At 42.5% G+C, this 19,587-nt stretch overlaps 1 protein-coding gene across 1 annotated transcript in view; it reads right to left on the minus strand.

Annotated features, from left to right (window-relative positions):
• Positions 1-3,254: 3,254 nt before the first annotated feature.
• The window catches only part of ATP6AP2 (ATPase H+ transporting accessory protein 2), a 41,352-nt gene continuing 25,019 nt past the window's right edge, over positions 3,255-19,587 (minus strand). Inside the window, exons 5-9 of the mRNA XM_040338109.1 lie at positions 18,422-18,559; positions 12,941-12,994; positions 10,980-11,129; positions 9,370-9,489; positions 3,255-6,250 (exon numbers count right to left, since the gene is read on the minus strand). Coding sequence (XP_040194043.1) covers positions 6,056-6,250; positions 9,370-9,489; positions 10,980-11,129; positions 12,941-12,994; positions 18,422-18,559 — 657 coding nt within the window. The 3' untranslated portion in view covers positions 3,255-6,055. The remainder of the gene's footprint in view (positions 6,251-9,369; positions 9,490-10,979; positions 11,130-12,940; positions 12,995-18,421; positions 18,560-19,587) is intronic.

Raw genomic sequence — 19,587 nt, forward strand, 5'->3', positions numbered from 1 at the left:
CTCTAAGGGGGCCTGTTTTATGTAATGGGCTTGACCTTACGTTTTTGACTTTTTTTTTAACTGCGCATGCGCCGGGTGCCTACATTTCCCAGTGTGCATTGCGGCTAAGTACGCCACACGGGTCATTGATTTCGACGTGGACGTAAATCCCTATTCACGGACGACTTACGCAAACGACGTAAAAATGTTGAATTTCGAAGCGGGAACGATGACTTTAACATTACTATTCCATCTATTAGATGGAATAACTTTAGGCCTGATAATGCGTTACGGAAACAGCGTAAATGTACTGCGGCGGCCGGGCGTACGTTCGTGAATCGGCATATCTACCGATTTGCATATTCTACGCCGACCGCAATGGAAGCGCCACCTAGCGGCCAGCCTCAATATTGCAACCTAAGATGGGACGGCGCATCTTAGATATGTTTAGGACGTCGTATGTTAGATATGTTGAAGGGTATCTCTGTTTGAGAATACACTTAAACATAAGTCGGCGTAGATTCTGAGTTAGGTCGGCGTATCTACCGATACGCCGGCCTAACTCTACCTGAATCTAGCTAAATGTGTTAAACAATGTTACAGGTTCCTGTGTCTTCCATATCACACAGCCTGGGTATGGTTCCCCAATGTGCAACTGATCTGGTGTCCATTATTATATTGCCACAGTGGTGTCAATGCAGCCAGAGGGGGAGAAGGATTTCTCCATCTGAAAAATCGTGTGTTTTCAGTCTTCCAGAAAGATAAAAAAATTACAAGCCAGAACCTGCTCTTGCTGGAGAGAGGTGACTTATCACCCAAGGACGCTAGCAAAAAAAAAACAAAAAAAAACTGAAGTTTACTGGGGGTGGGAGGAGGTAAATGGGCTGTGCTGACAACGCACCTGAAGGTGGCAGCATAAAACCCATAATCAAGACTTCAAACGGCCCATATCCTGTACTGTAGGATTGGGAAATTTAAGTTTTGCTAGACTGTAGGGGAAAGGTGTGTTACATCAGCTATTTATAACTATACTGTATAGAAGGGGTCTCCAAACGGTGGCCCTTTGCTAGCCTTAATCCAGCCCTTGGGGCACAATTCCTTTCACTGATATGAGGCACTATTCCTCCCACTGACACCAACAATGGGGCACTATATCTTCCAATGATGGGATACTATTCCTCCTACTAATAGGGGCAATGCTCCTCCTATTGACCACCAACCCCAAGGCCATATTTATTCTCACTGATGCTGAGCCCGTGACATTTTTTTGCCCGCTGCTGGCCACAATCCAGCCCTCCTAACATCTGAAGGACAATAAAGTGGCCCTTTGTTTGAAAAGTTTGGAGACCCCGGCTGTATAGTATAGGTTTGGTGATTATTTTATTTTTTATATATTATATATAATCTCATTTCCATTTGCTCAATATTCAACAATAGTTCCCCCCCCCCCACCATTGTAGAGCATGAGCAATCATTGTTCCAATAGAATTTGTTTGAGAAATGCTCAAACATGAAAACTGATGTTTGCCCCTAAAAATAAAAGATTTTATATGCGTCTAATATATATATTTCTGGACAGTGTACAGATGCTCCCATTGTTTTGAAAGAGTCCTGGTCCAACACTGCACCTAGGCTTCATCAATTAAAGTCAACAATAGCTTGACCATTTGAAATATTTGCCCTATGGCATGTATGATACTACAGTGCCATCTAGAGTTTGAGTTAGAAAATGCTTCTTTCAAAGCAAAGAATGTAAAAAAAAAAAATGGTAAAGGGATACGGTCACGTGAGAATGGCTACCTAAACTAGCCTAGCAAACAAGGACTAAGAAGGAATTTCTGTGCCAGAGGGGACTTCACAAGACCAAAGAAGGAACTTCACTTGGGACGGAGACTACAAGAGCCCCTCGTTTTCTGCAACAATCGCTTGAAGTAGCCCGAGTCCGTTTGTTACAATGTGTGAACTAAGCCCCCAACACTAAGTAACTTTCTAGTGTATCCTTATTACATACATGCCATTGTCAAACATTTGCTAGGAATGTTAGGTAGCGTGTGCATATATGTTGTATGCATATTTGTAATAAATAATATGTCTTCTATTGTATTGTTTTTGCACAATTGCAGGTAGTATGTATATTCCTGTTTAGTAGGAACACATTAACCGCTTCAGCCCAGAAGATTTTATCCCCTTCCTGACCAGAGCAATTTTTTTACGATTCAGCACTGCGTCGCATTAATCGACAATTGTGCGGTCCTGCGACGCTGTATCCAAATGCCGTTTCACACAGCCGAGCCATGCTGCTGCAGTAAAACTGTGGTGGCTGGTCGGCAAGTGGTTAATATACTACATGGGTTTTGGCTTCTACGGGTAATTTCACACTGAGGCACTTGGTGCTGCCATTTTAAATGCCGCTTTACCGCTGTGTTTGCCGCGATTTTCAGCCGCTAGCTGGGAAAATTTTAACCCCCGCTAGCGGACGAAGTGTGAAAGCAGCCTACCGCAAAGTAACCTAAAAGAAAGAAAGAAAGAAAGAAAAAAAAAAAAAAGGGAGCCAGCAAAGCTATGTTCCGACATACAGTGGGACCATGGAGAATGATCGTAGCAAATTTATAGATTTGGAGGAGGCCGAGCAATTAAATGCACACTTTTGGAACATTGGCTACCAGGCTCCAGACAATTGTCTGGTCTCTGGGTATAGGTTTATGTACTGATGGATATGTACTCATACAGATGATATGCTGAGGGGTTGTGGAATAATAAACAAAATAAAGAGGCACAGAACATCCTGGGATTTTTATTGGTTTTAAAATTGTACAGTTGTTCAACCCTTACAGGAATAGTGGTTCAAGTAAAGCACACGGTCAAACATACACAGCACATTTAATATTAGAACAATAATTCAAATCTTAATAGATAGATAATTTAAAAATAAACCTGCACAGTCCACTAGACCACACACTCATTTACAAATGTACCCAGGGGGTGGTGAGAAAGGCTTTGTTTCAGGTACTAGAAATTGGGACTTACCATAATTACTTGAAACTTATTTTTTTTTAACTAGAAAGACACCAAACATTTAAGCACTTTTAGGGCCCATTCACCGCAGAAACTGCACATAACTGGGTGTTTTTGACTGCATTTTTGCATGTATTTGACACGCACTTGAATGCAATTTGCGCTTAGCACTGCGTTTGCAGTGCATTTTGATACTTTTTGGGGCTTGGTGTTTGTATCAAGTTACCTGCATTTGCAGTGCAGAAAAATGCAGCATGCTCTTTTTTTTTGTTAACTGCGATGAACTGCACTGCAATGATGTGCACTATGCCCATAGGATTACCTTGATTGTGGGCTGTCTATGCATAAAAAGGTTTAAAATTGAGGCACCAACTTTAGGGCCTGTGTAAATGGACAAATGCAGGGTACTTTCTGGCACATGGAATTTTTTTCACCTGCAGTTACCCTGTGAGATGCTTCAAGCTGCCTTTACTTTCCTAGGGACTGAAAAAAACAAAAAACAAAAACTAAAATACTAAGCTGGAATGTTGAAAAGCAGAACTAAACCCCCCTATCCCCTACAGCCAAGGAAGCAGACATCTAGCCCACTGTTTGACCTGCACTTGCCAGGGTGCTGCCTATGTGACCAGTTATGACACTAGCCATTTGATAGCTTTATAGTTCAGTTGAGACTTAACATAAATACACTAGTAGCTTTAGGCTACATTCACACCTAAGCGTCACATTTTCAAGTGTTTTTGAGCTTTTTTTGGAGCAGCTATGCAAATTTCTGCAGCTTTGAGAGGCATTTTTTCAACCAAAAAGGGGTGAATAGCTGCGGTTTGAGCAGAAAACATGACAAAATGATTGAAAGAAAAAAAAGCTTGGCGAGAAGCTCATGTCGTGCTTTTCAGGCATTTCCATTGAAATCTATGCAAAAACACACAAAATTCTGCCTGAAAAAGTAGCTTGTGTACTTTGAGCGACAGGCGTTTTGCTACAAGCGACAGGACATTCAGACGTAAAGAAGGGCTATTGGAAACGGTAGGTTTTTGCTTTAAGTGTTGTAGCTCGAAGTTCAATAAGCTCCAAAACGCACGTGAACTGGGCCTTAGGAGAGGGTTCACACAGGGGCGGCACAACTTTGGGGGCGACTCGGCAAGGCGATCTCAAGAAGACTTCAGAGGCGACTTGCAAAATTACTTCTGTATTGAAGTCAATGCAAGGCGCCCGAGTTGCACCCAAAGTCACACAAGAACCTTTTTCCAAGTCGGAGTGACTTGAGTCGCTCCTATTAGAACGGTTCCATTGAATAGAGTGAAGCGCGACTTGTCAGGCGGCTGAGTCGCCCCTGTGTTTTGGCTCTAACGGTTATCATTCAAGGCATGCCTAGAATGAAACCATTTTGGAAGCAGTTAAATTGGTGGGTTTAGTTCTGCTTTAAATAGCATAACAAGGGATTTGAAAACAATTTGATCGTTTTATGATCAGTCTAGAATTGAGGAACAGACCTGGATATTCTCCATAGGGGAAGGGTTCCCTATAATAATTATAAAGTAGCGAGTGTTATACCGTTTATTTTTTTATTTTTTCAGCCGCAACATTCAAATTGTTTAGGAATTTAACCACCATGCCAATCTTTCCAGATGTTTTTACTTATTAACATATAACCATGTATAAAGCATCTTCAGATCCCAACACTGTTGAAAATACAGCCTCAATATTTTGAGGTGTCTGCAGTTAAATATTTACATCAATTAAAATAAACCATTTACAACCATTAGAGGAATGCGAGATGAATACTTCCAACGGATTCTTGAAAAAAACAAACAAAAAAAACAAAAAAAAAACACGAATACCACTTGAAAGAGGCACAGAATAGAGCTGTACCATCTGCAGACAGGTGGTTGTTGGGCTGATTGCACCAAGATGCTTCAAAATTTCCCAAGCTTCTTTTTTGATGCCATAAGGAAATGTGTTTATCAAGTAAACAATGGCATGGCAGAATCCAGGCCAAAAAAAAAAAAAAAAAAAGTGTCCACAAGCAGAATATTTTATATCATTTGTGCATACGAGGCGAGACTATGGCCTTTTTTACATATGTAGCACAATGAGAATAAATCTAACATAAAACTTTAACTGTACACCCCCCTCCCTCCCACTTCAAGTTTTAAGTTGTTGTCTTTGTCCCTATTGAAAGGTTTCAGACAGAACACAAAAGTGATTGAAACCCCAATGGGGACAGAGGTAGCAATAAAACCACATTTTGGAAGGTTTAGAAACTGTGTGGTGGTTTCATTGCCGTCTGTGTCCCCCCTCAAGGGATATTTCACTTCCAGTCCAGATGATGGGTATCAGACATACAAATAGAGAGGAGGCATAGCTTAGATATTGGAATATCTATTAGTCACGGGTTAATAACCAACAAGTTACAGATTTTCAAAGTGAAAATATTGCTGCCCTTTGCCAACCTGTTTTCTCTGTGTCTCCAGTTACAAAGGACCATTTAATCTGAACAACCTCAGTAGTACATAATATATTTTTTGTATACCTTTTCTTTAAATACTCACAAATTCAAAAATGAGGAACAATGGAATTTATTTTTTAAATAATGCAGGGTAAAACCATGTTATTCCTCTTGCTATCCCTTCCAACACAGTAGGTGCACAGAGGCTCTTTTTGCTCCCAATCTCAAGACTCTAGCAATATGTAGATAGTAAATGTGAAGACGCAGACTGAAAAAAAGAACACCTTTTGAAAGCAGTCAGTTCTTCCATAATTTCTAATACAATGGCAGCTCCCTTACTTTCCAGATTAGCTAGAACCATTATTGAGGACAACCAACAGGGAAAAAAAAAAAAAAAAAACACACCCCTGTCTCCAATCAATAGGGAAAGAAGCGATGGTATGTGGTGGATTACAATGTTTCGCTGCCGCTATCTAAGGACGGTTAGAGATCTGTGACATGAGAGAGGTGCTATAAGGAGATTAGAGTCTCTACACGCAGGTACTGTTAGAGAGGTATAGGAATAAGCTGGGATAGCAAGAGGAATGGCATGGTTTGCTTTAGGAAATCCAAACTCTAGTCCATCCTAATCTTCTGATTGGTCATTCTGTAGATGATGCTGTCATAGCCAGGGTCCATGTTCCACAGGTTGTATGAGACTGCAATGACTGCTAGAGCCAGGCCAATCATAATCCACAAGATGATGTTGAAGACAACAGCGTAGTTAAAATTATATTCATAGGCCAGGTTGTATGGACTGCCAGGGTTACTCTAAAACAGATAATGAAAGACTTTAGTTAAGGTTTTGTGGCAAACAGGTTTTTCCACATAGTAAAGTCAGATGCCATTTATAGATAACGAGAAGGAATGAAAAGTGGAGCTGCTGCCAATGATGGTACTCCGGTGCATTGCACTGCAACACTGGACGAGGCAGTACAAGTAGCATCAAAAATTAAAAATGGGAACTTTTTATGCCCTGGGCAGATTATAAAACACCCCACCACATATATATATATATATATATATATATAAAGCTATGACTTGGAGCCATTTCACACTGGGGCGGTGGGGGCGTCGGCGGTACTATTTTAGCGGCGCTTTACCATCGTCAAAATCACCACAAGGGTCAAAAGCATCACATTGATTTCGATGGGCAGTGTATACACCGCTCCTACAGCGTTTCAAAGATGCTGCTAGCAGAATTTTTTTTCCTGCCAGTGCACCGCTCCAGTGTGAAAGCCCTGGGGCTCTTTCAGGGCGCTATTTTTAGCGTTCTAGCACCTGCAAAGCGCCTCAGTGTGAAAGGGGGGTCTAATGGTTTGCCAGTAATTTTACATTTATCATTGTGCGACAGACCCAAAAACCCAGGTCAGCCTCTCTTTATTGTCCTAAGCAGCTGCCCCTTTTGCTTCCCTTAGATAGGACCCTGGATGGCACCTAACCAGGCCTTTCTTCACTTTGAATAAAGCAGCCCTAGTACATTGGAACATTTATATCTGACATGCATAAGACTAGCTACACAATCTTCCTAAAAACACCCTTAGGCCCCTTTCACACTGGGGAGGGAGCCGCGGTGACGGTATATATACCGTCGGTTTTCCTGCGGGATTCGGCCGCTAGCGGTGCGGTATTAACCCCCGCTAGCGGACGATAAAGGGTTAATACCGCCCACAATGCACCTCTGCAGTGGCGCATTGCGGGCGGTATTACTGTGGTTTCCCATTGTTTTAAATAGGAAGGAGCGGTGAAGGAGCGGTATACATACCGCTCCTCTCACCACTCCAAAGATGCTGCTAGCAGGAGATTTTTTTCTCTCCTGCCAGCGCATCGCCTCAGTGTGAAAGCCCTCCGGCTTTCACATTGAGGTTGCTGGGCAGGAGTTTTTCAGGCGGTAAAGCAGCGCTATTTTTAGCGCTGTACCGCCTGAAAAACTCCTCAGTGTGAAAGGGGGTCTTAAAAGTAGAATTAAAGACAAACCCCCCCCACAAGGCAGAGTTAGAACAACCGGCATGTTTTTTTTGGGACCTGTGTCCCATCTGGGATGTTTCTCTTCACTTCCTGTCCCATAGCCAAAACAGGTAGGGAGAGGAAATCCCTCCAAAAAGGGGTGGAATCTCTGGTTGTCACCAGAACCAGCGTACTCACTGGAAGATTTCCATTTTACTCCTGTTCTGGCGACAACCGAGTATTAAGGGTTTTAATTTTTTTACTTCACTTTCAATAGGAATGGCAAATAAAACATGACAAAAAGTGAGGATGAATCTCCCCAACAGGGGCAGGGACAGTAATTAAAACCAGACAGGTGTTCAAATCTCTCTCCACTAATATTATATATACACACACACACACACACACACACACACACACACACAATAGCCTTTAGTTATAAGTTAATAGAGAACACAAATCTGCTTTGTAATAGAAGCAGGCCTTTTACACCTCTGAGAATAAACAAAGTCAGTGTCTAGTGCGCTCAGGAAAAATGGTGTTCAATGAACCATATGGTAAGATGTCCTTCCCTACTTTATTTAAAAGAGGTTTAATTGAAACAAAAAAAATATTGGTTTCATTAAAAAGTCTATAAAAAAGTCCAAAAACATGCAGTACCATATTCTTAAAACTGATGATTGATAGCCTATCCCTTTGTCACTTTAACTGTCTATTCTACCAGATCTACAACAGGGGTGCCCAATCAGTGGCCCGGGTCCACATGTGGACCGTGGAGCCCTCTGATGTGGCCCGCGACCTACTCTGGGATGGAATAAAATAGAAAAGAATACCGTTATTAAAAAGGCAAGTTTATTACTAAAATCATTGTATTTATGGGCATATCTGTTCTGCAGTGGTTACTGGGCTGCTATCAAACTGATCCGCAGAGCAGTGCACCTGCGGGTTACCTGCGAGTTTGGTGTGCTTTCTGAAAGTGCACCACACCTACAGGATATAATAGAAGCCTATGGTAAAGTTCAGCTAACCTACAGGAAAGCCACAGGTGAACTGTGCTTCACCCTTGAGGCGGGTAAACAGTGCATCACTATGAATGCAGCCTTTGGCCCCTTTCACACGCTCAGTCCGACCCAATCGTACCCTCCATTTACCTCCAAGTAAATTTGCTATAAAAAAAAGTGGACTACCACCCACCCTCTCCACTCATTGTGGCCCGCGACCAGTAATCAAGTCGCTTAAAGCAGAGGTTCACCCAAAAGTGAACCTCCGCTTTTCGGAACACTCCCTCCGGTGTCACATTTGGCACCTTTCAGGGGGAGGGGGGTGCAGATACCTGTATAATACAGGAATTTGCACCACTACCGGGTATAGACACCCGCGGGAGTCCCACCCCTTCGCGTCACCCCCCCTGGTGCGTTCTGGGAAACACACGGCTCCCAGAACACAGCGGGGACCACTGAGGACGGCACAGTGTGACTCGCGCAGTAGGGAACCGGGCAGTGAAGCCGCAGTGCTTCACTTCCAGATTCTCTCACTGAGGATGGCGGTAACTTGGCTTCGGTTGCCGATGTTGCGGGCGACCTGGACAAGCAAGTGTCCATTTTTTTTTTTATATAAAACTGGTGAACCTCCGCTTGCTCTTCAAAAAGGTTGGGCACCCTTGGTTTACAGCCTGGCAAACTTGCATAGCTAAAGAGAAAAAAACTGTAAAGGCACCTCCATTGTGCAACGCTACTAAGCAGGATGCAAAACATGTATATGTACAGAGAGGATTTTTAAAACTACAGATAGAAAAAAAAAGTTGTTTAAACATATTAACACTGTTTGGTAAAATATTTATATAAAAAGATTTCTAATGTACATGTAGAAAACAACAAAAAATAAAATAAATTACAATTTCCCCTTTAACTGCAGTCAAAGGGACCTGCTCAAGGTGCACTTACAATGGCCTGAGATTCCAGAATGGATCGGCTTTTCCTTACAAGGGGGGTTTCAAATGTTTCCACGGCAACAACTTCCACTATTGCATTTCCCCCATAAATACTGTACATATCATCTGCAAACTGGAAAAATATGAAATTAGTATACAGACTACTATCGCAACCTGCACATGGTAGTAAGGTCAGACATTATTACATATTTAGGTTGGGGAGAGGAGGGTGGGTGGGGGGAATGCAAATAGTTTAACCAATAGAAAAAAATTATTGGATATATAAAACCCTATACTAGCGATGGTGAACCTTGGCACTCCAGATGTTTTGGAATACATTTCCCATGATATGGAAGCACTCTGCAGTGTAGTGGAGTATCATGGAAAATGTAGTTCCAAAACATCTGGGGTGCCAAGGTTCGCCATCACTGCCCTATACCCATAGTTGATCTGGAGGAAGGCAAAAAACCCTATGGGGCAGATCCACAAAAGAATTACACCGGCGTATCTATTAATACGCCGCATCATTTTAAAATTTCCCGCGCCGTATCTTTGTTTTGTATCTACAATACAAGATATGACTGCATCTCGGATCGATCCGACAGTCGTACGTCTTAGTACGCCATCGGATCGTAGATGCATTTTTTCCGTTGGCCGCTAGGTGTCGTTTCCGTCGAATTCCTTGTTGATTATGCAAATTAGCTAGTTACGGCGATCCATGAACGTACTTCCGGCGCATTTTTTTACGTCGTTTGCGTTTTGGCTTTTTCCAGCGTATAGTTACCCCTGCTATTATGAGGCGTACTCAATGTTAAGTATGGCCGTCGTTCCCACATCGAATTTTGCATTTTTTACGTCGTTTGCGTAAATCGTTCGCGAATAGGGATTTGCGTAGAATGACGTCACCGTCGGAAGCATTGGCTTGTTCCGGTTTATTTTCGAGCATGCGCACTGGGATACCCCCACGGACGTCACATGCGCCCGTTAAAAAAAAAACGTTGTTTACGTCGGGTCACAACGTATTTACATAAAACACGCCCCCATCACATCCATTTGAATTCCGCGCCCTTACGCCGCCAAAGATACACTACGTCACCGTAACTTACGGTGCAAATTCTTTGAGGATTCGAAGAAAAAAAAGTTACGGCGGCGTAGTGCATCTTAGATACGCTACGCCCGGCGGATTAATGCGCCGATCTACGTGGATCTGCATTGAGCTGCATTTCCACTATCGAACATTAGGATTTCTCCATTTTCTGAAAGTGGAACCAAACAGGTTATAAACCAATAAAGCCCTGCAATGAACTAGTGTGAAACACAATAGAGCCTTCAGAAAACAGACTATAGGACCAGCCTGTATCTGCACTATAAACCAAATGGCTCTGGATGTACTTTTGGCCAAAAAACGGAACAGGATTATTTTTTACATGGTTCTAAAGAGGAGGAATAAACCCTTTTTTCAGTGATGTGTAAAGTCACATCGCAGTAGTGTGAACCTAAGCCCAAAGAGCAGGGTTAGTCCAGTATTTAAGCTTGCCCATTAGTGAAACAGCCCTGTGGCATTGCCGCAACCCACATTCACAAAAGCCGACTTAAAGGATGGAAATCTGTACATTTAGTTACCTTCTGAAGAGCTTCTGACAAAAGTCTACTTGCATCCTTGAATTTTACAGAGTCTTCACCATAACGCTTCTTGATCTCCTCCAAACCAGTCAGTTCCAGACAATAAATATCTGGGGCATTATCTTTGGCCAGATGCTTATGCCGAGAAAGCTGTATGAAAGAGGTGTGCATACTGAATATCAAAGTCTTTTAAAGAAATTTTCACAAAATATATTCACTCGAGTCTGCTTATACTCAAGTCTATACTCCCGACTGTGTACCCGATTATGTTGCAGAGTCAGACGGTCGCGCCTCCTTCTCGTTCTGTTCCGTGATAGGCGAAACACTTAGTTTCGCAGCATACATTGTTCCGCCTATCACGGACGTCCTCTTGTCCGAGGATGAAAGGACGTCCGAGAACACAGTGTCTGCTGGGAAACAGTGTTTCACTTATTACGGAATAGAAAGAGGAGGCGGCACAACTTTTTAACAATGGACGCCTGCCGTCTGACTATGCATGTCACTATAATCAGGTACACAGTCAGGAGTATAATCAGGAATGGCGATCAGCAAGGCTGCAATAGGCAAAGTGAGGCATGCAAATGGGCATGGTTGACCCTCTTTTCCGCTTACATTGCTGCTGCTGCATTGCTCTCCCTAGGCTTTAAGGGTTCTTTCACACGGAGCGGACCGTTTCTGGGTCCGCTCCGTGTGTCCGCCAAAGCTCAGCGGGATCCCCGCTGAGCTGTCGGCGGATAGGGCGGTCCCCGCACACAGTGCAGGGACCGCCCTGTCTCTGCTCCGCTGTCCCCTATGGGGGACCGGATGCAGACGGACCGTCTGTCCGTCTGCGTCCATTCCGCCGAACGGAAGAAAAATAGGGTTTCTTGCGTTCGGAAAACCGGATCCCGACTGACGCTAGCAGATGCTCCATCCGCTAACGGACGCGTTCCCATAGGGATTCATTACAAGTCCGTTAACGGACTTGTAATGAACGGACGAACGGTCCGCTCGTGTGAAAGGACCCTTACTCGAGTCAATACGTTTTCCAATTTTTTTTGGGGTAAAATTAGGTGACTCTGCATATATTCGGGTCGGCTTATACTTGAGAATATACGGTACTCATTTTGAATACCTATTTGTGTATTTATCTCTGTTAATAAAAATTATATTCAACCTTCAATGTAAATCTAGGTAAATATGGTGTAGGGCAGGGGTCTCCAAACTGCGGCCCGAGGGCCAGATGTGGCCCTTTGCTAGCCTTTATCCGGCCCTTGGGGCACTATGTTTTCCACTGATACCAATGATAGGATACTATTCCTCCTACTAATACCAATAATGGGGCACTACGCCTACTACTGACCCGCAACCCTGAGGCCCTATTTATTCTCACTGATGCTGGGCTCTGCACATTTTCTACCCCTGCTGGCCACAATCCGGCCCTAAAGTTTGAAGGACAGTAGACTGGCCCTTTGTTTGAAAACGTTTGGAGACCCCTGGTGTAGGGTAAAGAAGTGAGGTTTGACTAGATGGCCCTGAAGTCAGATTTGCCATCCAAAGTTATGAACATCAGAACGTAAACAGTAACACATGTAAAATGCAAAACTGTCTTTTCACCAAGTACAATTTGCCTTAAAAATTCGATATCTTAGCTGGATAACTCCCTTGATTTGTAGAATAGTTATTAGGGATTAGTCAACTGTTAAAAGCTCGATGCAGATACTGTTATGTATTTGAGATATCCAGCTTTGCTGCAATCCAAAGACATAACTGACATTCCAGCTGGTTCCCACCCAAGCACACCAATATATGAGTGCTTGGAATACAGATATTGAATTGCTGGATTCGTTGGGTGCTGGGACTCATTAGCTATATATTTTGTAAATCATAGCAAACATTCTCAATGGTATACAGGTAAACTTTTTTTACTTAAAATTCTGAAGTTGGATTACAGCTACAATAGTGTTTAATTGATTGCTTACCAGAGTTGTAATGTCCTGTAGAACTTGCAGTTCAGAAAGAACGAGCCGATCGGTCTATAAAAAAAAAAAAAAAAAAAAAAAAAGGATTAATTTACATTCAAAGTTTTATATTTCTTAAAAGCAAACTAATGTATAAAAAGGAAATAGAACAGAGATCCCTGCCATTTTTTTGCCATCTTGGTCCCGCTGGGGGCCATTGAGGAGATTTTGCTTTAGTTCCTGTCCTGTAGACACAACAGAAGTGAGGAAAAATCCCCTCAGAGCGGTCACTATAGAACAGATTGCTGATTGAAAGATTTCCATCCTGTTCCGGTGTAAACAATACAAAATGTTTGAATTCTCCCTCACTTTCAGGTCTTGAAGGCCATGCATCTCCCTAGCAGGACACAGGCTGCAAAAACCCTTCCCTATTCTATTCAAAACTAACAAAAAACTATTTGGCTTTAGATGCAGTTTAACCGCTTTAATATATCGCACACTTCCTGCCCAGGCCACTTTTTAGTGATGTTGCACTTTAAACAATTGTGTGGTCATGCAACACTACCCAAAATACATTTTATAATTTTTTGCCGCACCAAAAGCCTTCTTTTGGTGGTATTTAAATAACCACTGTTTTTTTTTTTAATAAAAAGAAGCGTTTTCATATAAAATCGGGTGTGGCAGTGATCAGGGACACTGACTGGTAAAAGCATGTGTAAAAAGTTATATATAATTTTTTTTCTTATTATATTCCCTCCCCCCCACACTGTGAACAGAGCAATATCATGTTTACTATACTGTACTATTCCAGGGAAGCGATCATGATTTTTTTTGTATCATGTAATCACTGACCAATCACAGCTACCGTGTTGCCCCCAAAAAATAAGACCTACCCTGAAAAGAAGAATCACTGTTATTTTCGGGGAGGGCTCCAATATAAGCCCTACCCCGGAAAAATAAGCCTTAGTTTAAAGTGCTGTAGTATATAATGGAAACTGTGTAGGTTTCTATAATATATATTTGTGTCAAGTACCTTCGGTACAGCGCCACTCAGCTGACCTCCCGCTGCTCTCCTCCACTTCTCCCAGCTTTCAGCGGGGGATCTCGGCCCCTCCCTCTGCAGTGCTCGGAGTGGGGAAGAGAGTGCCGGCGGGTCATGGAAGCGCCGAGCGGCGCCACAAGAAGGAATTTGACACAATTCTATTACAGAAACACACACACGGTTTACATTATATATTACTGTAGTAGAGTGAATTCTAGCATTTTACAATACTTTTACTCAGTTCCACTGGTGATTTCTGACAGACAAGGAGTGAGAGGGGGACAGACAACAGCACATGACATAAGACCTACCTTGAAAATAAGCCCCACTGTCTTTTGTTGCCAAAATTATTATAAAACCTGGGTTTATTTTTGGGGAAACACGGTAGCAACACAATTATATACAATGAAAGGAAGCCATCCATTGTTTACAATGGTCATGTAATCTACTGCGATTGGTTACAATGATCACAGAATACTGGCAGCAGGCTGGTACAGTGATCAGTCATAGCTGTGACAGATCTCGTGGCCGCCATTTTATCATACGCCGAGCGGGAAGGGGTTAATAAAAATATGATGCAGCAATGACATGGTAAGATTTGAAACATTAGGTTAGTGGGGCGTTGGTGAAATAATCAAGGAGAATCTGTTAGAACAGCACGCAACATTCTCTGAAAATTTTGACACAGCAGCCAGATGGGACCTCTAGTCTCCCTGCCATTGTCACCAGCATACAAAGTGAAGAGAAGTCCAAATATTTGCCACATTATGTCTTAAAGACTACTTTCATAAACATTATCTGGGTAGACTTTGGTGAGCAAAGTGTACGGTGTAAAATTCCACAGCATTCTTTGCAATACATGTAGAATAAACAAACTTTGCTCTCTACAGTTTACACCAGTATCCCAATAAGTTTCTGGCTCCTGCAATCTGCTCTGAATCATTGGACTAAGGTACTGCACCACACAGAATCAATAGGGATCCCCAATTACTGAAGACTCTGAAAAATGGAGTGCAGAAATGGGAAAAGTGCATTGAGTGTGGAGTTTTAAACCACTTGAGTCCTGGGCACTGCTTTAACCCCCTCATATGAGGTCCTCCGAGGATCAGGCCATGCTCCAGCGCAATCTGTCACCCACTTTATCTGTCTTCTCTGAAGATAGATGTATACATACATATGATGTTTTAGACACACACACACACACACACACACACACACACACACACACACACACACACACACACACGTAATGTTTAAGCAACTGACAAGGTTGATTACATATTTTATATTTAAATTAAGGGCATTTATTGTATTGCTGATAATTACAGTGCTTTTTCATTTGTACAATCAAAATAGTCTCTGCCTTTAAGGAGCTTACAATCTAAGGTCCCCATCTCACATACATAAAACACACACACACACACACACACACACACACACACGAGTAATTAACATTTTAGCACAGGAGTGCTAAACACCAAGCAATTTTGTATTCTTACCATCAAAATAAATAAAAGCAAAAAACACACACAAGGACAAAAGATATATGCATCTAAAGCCCTATCGGAGAAGGAACATTATATATTGTTTCAGTAGAGAAGGAGAAGTACAGTCAAGTCCATAAATATTGGGACATTGACACGTTTCTAATCTTTTTGGCTCTATACACCACCACAATGGATTTGAAATGAAACGAATAAGATTTACTTTAACTGCAGACTTTCAGCTTTAATTTGAGGGTATTTACATCCAAATCAGGTGAACGGTGTAGGAATTACAACAGTTTGTATAGGTGCCTCCCACTTTTTAAAGGGACCAAAAGAAATGGGACAATTGGCTGCTCATCGGTTCTATTGCCAGGTGTGTGGTATTCCCTCATTATGCCATTTACAAGGAGCAGACAAAAGGTCCAGAGTTAATTTCAAGTGTGCTATTTGCATTTGGAATCTGTTGTTGTCAACTCTCAATATGAGATCCAAAGAGCTGTCACCATCAGTGAAGCAAGCCATCATTAGGCTGAAAAAAAATAAAACAAACCCATCAGAGAGATAGCAAAAACATTCAGTGTGGCCAAATCAACTGTTTGAAACATCCTTAAAAAGAAAGAACGCACCGGTGAGCTCAGCAACACCAAAAGACCCGGAAGACCACAGAAAACCACTGTGGTGGATGACGGAAGAATTATTTCCCTGGTGAAGAAAAACACCCAACAGTTGGCCAGATCAAGAACACTCTCCAGGAGGTAGGTGTATGTGTGTCAAAGTCAACAATCAAGAGAAGACTTCACCAGAGTGAATACAGAGGTTTCACCACAAGATGTAAATTGGTGAGCTTCAAAAACAGGAAGGCCAGATTAGAGTTTCCCAAACATCATCTAAAAAAGCCTTCACAGTTCTGAAACATCCTATGGACATGAGACCAAGATCAACTTGTACCAGAGTGGTGGGAAGAGAAGAGTATGGAAAAGGAAAGGAACTGCTCATGATCCAAGGCATACCACCTCATCAGTGAAGCATGGGGGTGGTAGCGTCATGGCGTGGGCATGTATGGCTGGCTGCCAATGGAACTGGTTCTCCTGTATTTATTGATGATGTGACTGCTGACAAAAGCAGCAGGATGAATTCTGAAGTGTTTCAGGCAATATTATCTGCCCATATTCAGCCAAATGCTTCAGAACTCATTGGACGGCGCTTCACAGTGCAGATGGACAATGACCCGAAGCATACTGCGAAAGCAACCAAAGAGTTTAAGGGAAAGAAGTGGAATGTTATGCAATGGCCAAGCCAATCACCTGACCTGAATCCGATTGAGCATGCATTTCACTTGCTGAAGACAAAACTGAAGGGAAAATGCCCCAAGAACAAGCAGGAACTGAAGACAGTTGCAGTAGAGGCCTGGCAGAGCATCACCAGGGATAATACCCAGCATCTGGTGAGGTCTATGCGTTCCAGACTTCAAAGGATTTGCAACCAAGTATTAAAAAGTGAAAGTTTGATTTATGATTGTTATAATGTCCCATTACTTTTGGTCCCTTAAAAAGTGGGGGGGGGGGGGGGCACATATACAAACTGTTGTAATTCCTACACCGTTCACCTGATTTGGATGTAAATACCCTCAAATTAAAGCTGCAAGTCTACAAATTTATTGTGGTGGTGTGGTGTATAGAGATAAAAAGATTAGAATTGTGTCAATGTCCCAATATTTATGGACCTGACTGTATGCTGTATGTTGTAAGGAGAAGTATATATTGTTTCAGTAGAGAAGGAGAATAAGGAATATATATTGTTTCAGTACATTCCAAACACTTAAAAGGTATTATGCATGGAACAGAGATATTGCGGAAAGGAAAAAACTCTGGGACTCAAGTGGATGTAGGGAGAAAGGCCCAGAAACTCAAGTGGTTAATAAACATAGCATTAAGACCCCTTTAACACTAGGGGCTTGGCCGCTCGTTTTAGCACTCTTTAAGCAGCGCTTTTCGGCCGCTAGAAGGAGCCCAAAAGAAGTGGTTTCAATGGGCAGGGCATTTTGGGAGTGCCAAATTCAGCGCTCCCAAACATGCTGCTTGCAGGACTTTTGCCGCAAGTGCATCGCCCCAGTGGGAAAATTCACACCGAAATACATCGGAGGCGGTTTTCAGGTGCTATTTAGAGGCCATTTCTAGCGCTAAAGGATGCCATAGAGGCAAGAGTATTATTCTGTGAAAGTGGAGATCTGTGAATACTATGGGAACAGCAATTGATTAAAAATGTGAATGTTACCTGAACACATTAATGCGTACATGTATTTTTTTTTTGTAAAAGTCCATTAACACTTGCCAGTTTGCTTTTTGGGAAAAAGTCTATATAACATTAGTACCCAGAGAAAACTCTGAAGCTTGATTATCAATATTGTCGTCTTCTACCGATTATTTACTGGCTCATAGTGATTTCATGCACTCTTATGCCGATCAGATTTCTGATGGAATAAAATCGAATGGCTTTTTTTTCGTCAGAAATCCGATGAAGCTGACTTTCATCAGTCTTGCATACACACCATCAGACTAAAATTCCGACCGTGCCAAAACGCAGTGACGTAAAACACTACGAGGAGCCGGAGCCGAAAAAATGAAGTTCAATGCTTCTGAGCATGCGTGGATTTTCTCTCCGATGGAGTTCCACACAGACGATCGGAACTTACCATCAGTTTATTTGTCATCGGAAAAATTTAAAACAGGTTTTATTTTTTTACACCGATGTAAAAAAAAAAAAAAAAAGAAAAAAAAAAAAGATGGGGCCCACACACGATCGGTTTGTCCAATGAAAAAAGTCCATCGGACTGTTTTCATCGGATAAACCGATCGCGTGTACACGGCATTAGGAATACTGTATCGGCTCACAAAATAGCCGCCATTGCCATATGAAAGAACAGCTAATCGCTTCACTTTAAAAATATTTACATTCAGGACATAATGAACTTACCTCGTCATTCCTATATAAAGAGCTGGCAGGCAAAGAAGAGAGGATGGAGTTATCTTGTTCCAAACGGCTTCTCAGCTGTCTTAGGGTAACTGGAAGGTCTTCAAACACTGTATTGGCCTTCCCTACCATGTAAACTCTCTGAAAATACAATATTTTACATGTATTAACTATATGCAACTTCCAATTTTTTTATCTATAAATGGAATTCCAGGAAAATAGCTAAATACTGACTTGGACTACACAAGTGTAAATGTGTTTTTCTCCACTAAAAGGCTTCCTACTATCATTCCATTCAACAACTCTTGTGATTCAGACAACTCTGACACTGCAGACAGGCACAGGACACCAAGGATGAGCTCTGGCGTGTTCGCATAGAACACGTGCAGAGCCCGCCAGGAAGTATGCATGGCGCTGTGCCAATCACAGCAAGGGAGACATTGTGCCGATGCTCGGCTGCGGGGATCGTGAAATGTCTCCCTGGCTGTTACTAGCGCAGCGCCGTGCACACTTCCTGGCGGGCTTTCTGTGCCAGTCTCCTGTTCATTTGCAAACCAATCAAATAAAGTAGTTGTAACCCCTTTAAGGCACAGAGATATAGCACAGTGCTTTTGCCACGTCAATTGCCCCCTTCTATGCTGCACAATACCTGGCTGATCCTGCCTTCTCCTCTGTAAACTGACTATGGTTATCATGGCTGCTGATCCATGACAGAATGGTCAGTTTATGTGCCTCTGTCAGCCTGCTCTCTCCTCAGCATCTCCCCCTCTCCCTGTCACTTCCATAGTCTGTGTGTAAGCTGATCTCCTCCCCACCCCTCCCTTCTCCTACTGCCTAGATAGAGCAATGCTATTCCCCTGAAGCTACTCCTCCCCTCCTCTTGTTAAAACATTACCCCCAACACTTCATATTCCTGATATGTGCCTGCTGTACCATGTACTCGTATGAGAGAGTATTCTGTTCTCTTTGCATTCCTTCCTTTATGCAAAATCCCTGCTATCCTAATTTGTTTCTTAAAACAGACCACACTAAGCAGGAGAGCAAACCATGGTCAGTTCTGCTCTCCTCCAATGATCAGACTTGCCCTGACATGCCCCCACTGCACATCCATTCACTGGGAAGCTCGGTGTGCTTCTGCTTCTTCTTCTCCTCCAGCTCTTATGCAGCTG

This window comes from Rana temporaria, chromosome 2 (assembly GCF_905171775.1).
Source record: "Rana temporaria chromosome 2, aRanTem1.1, whole genome shotgun sequence".
NCBI classification, from domain to species: domain Eukaryota; kingdom Metazoa; phylum Chordata; class Amphibia; order Anura; family Ranidae; genus Rana; species Rana temporaria.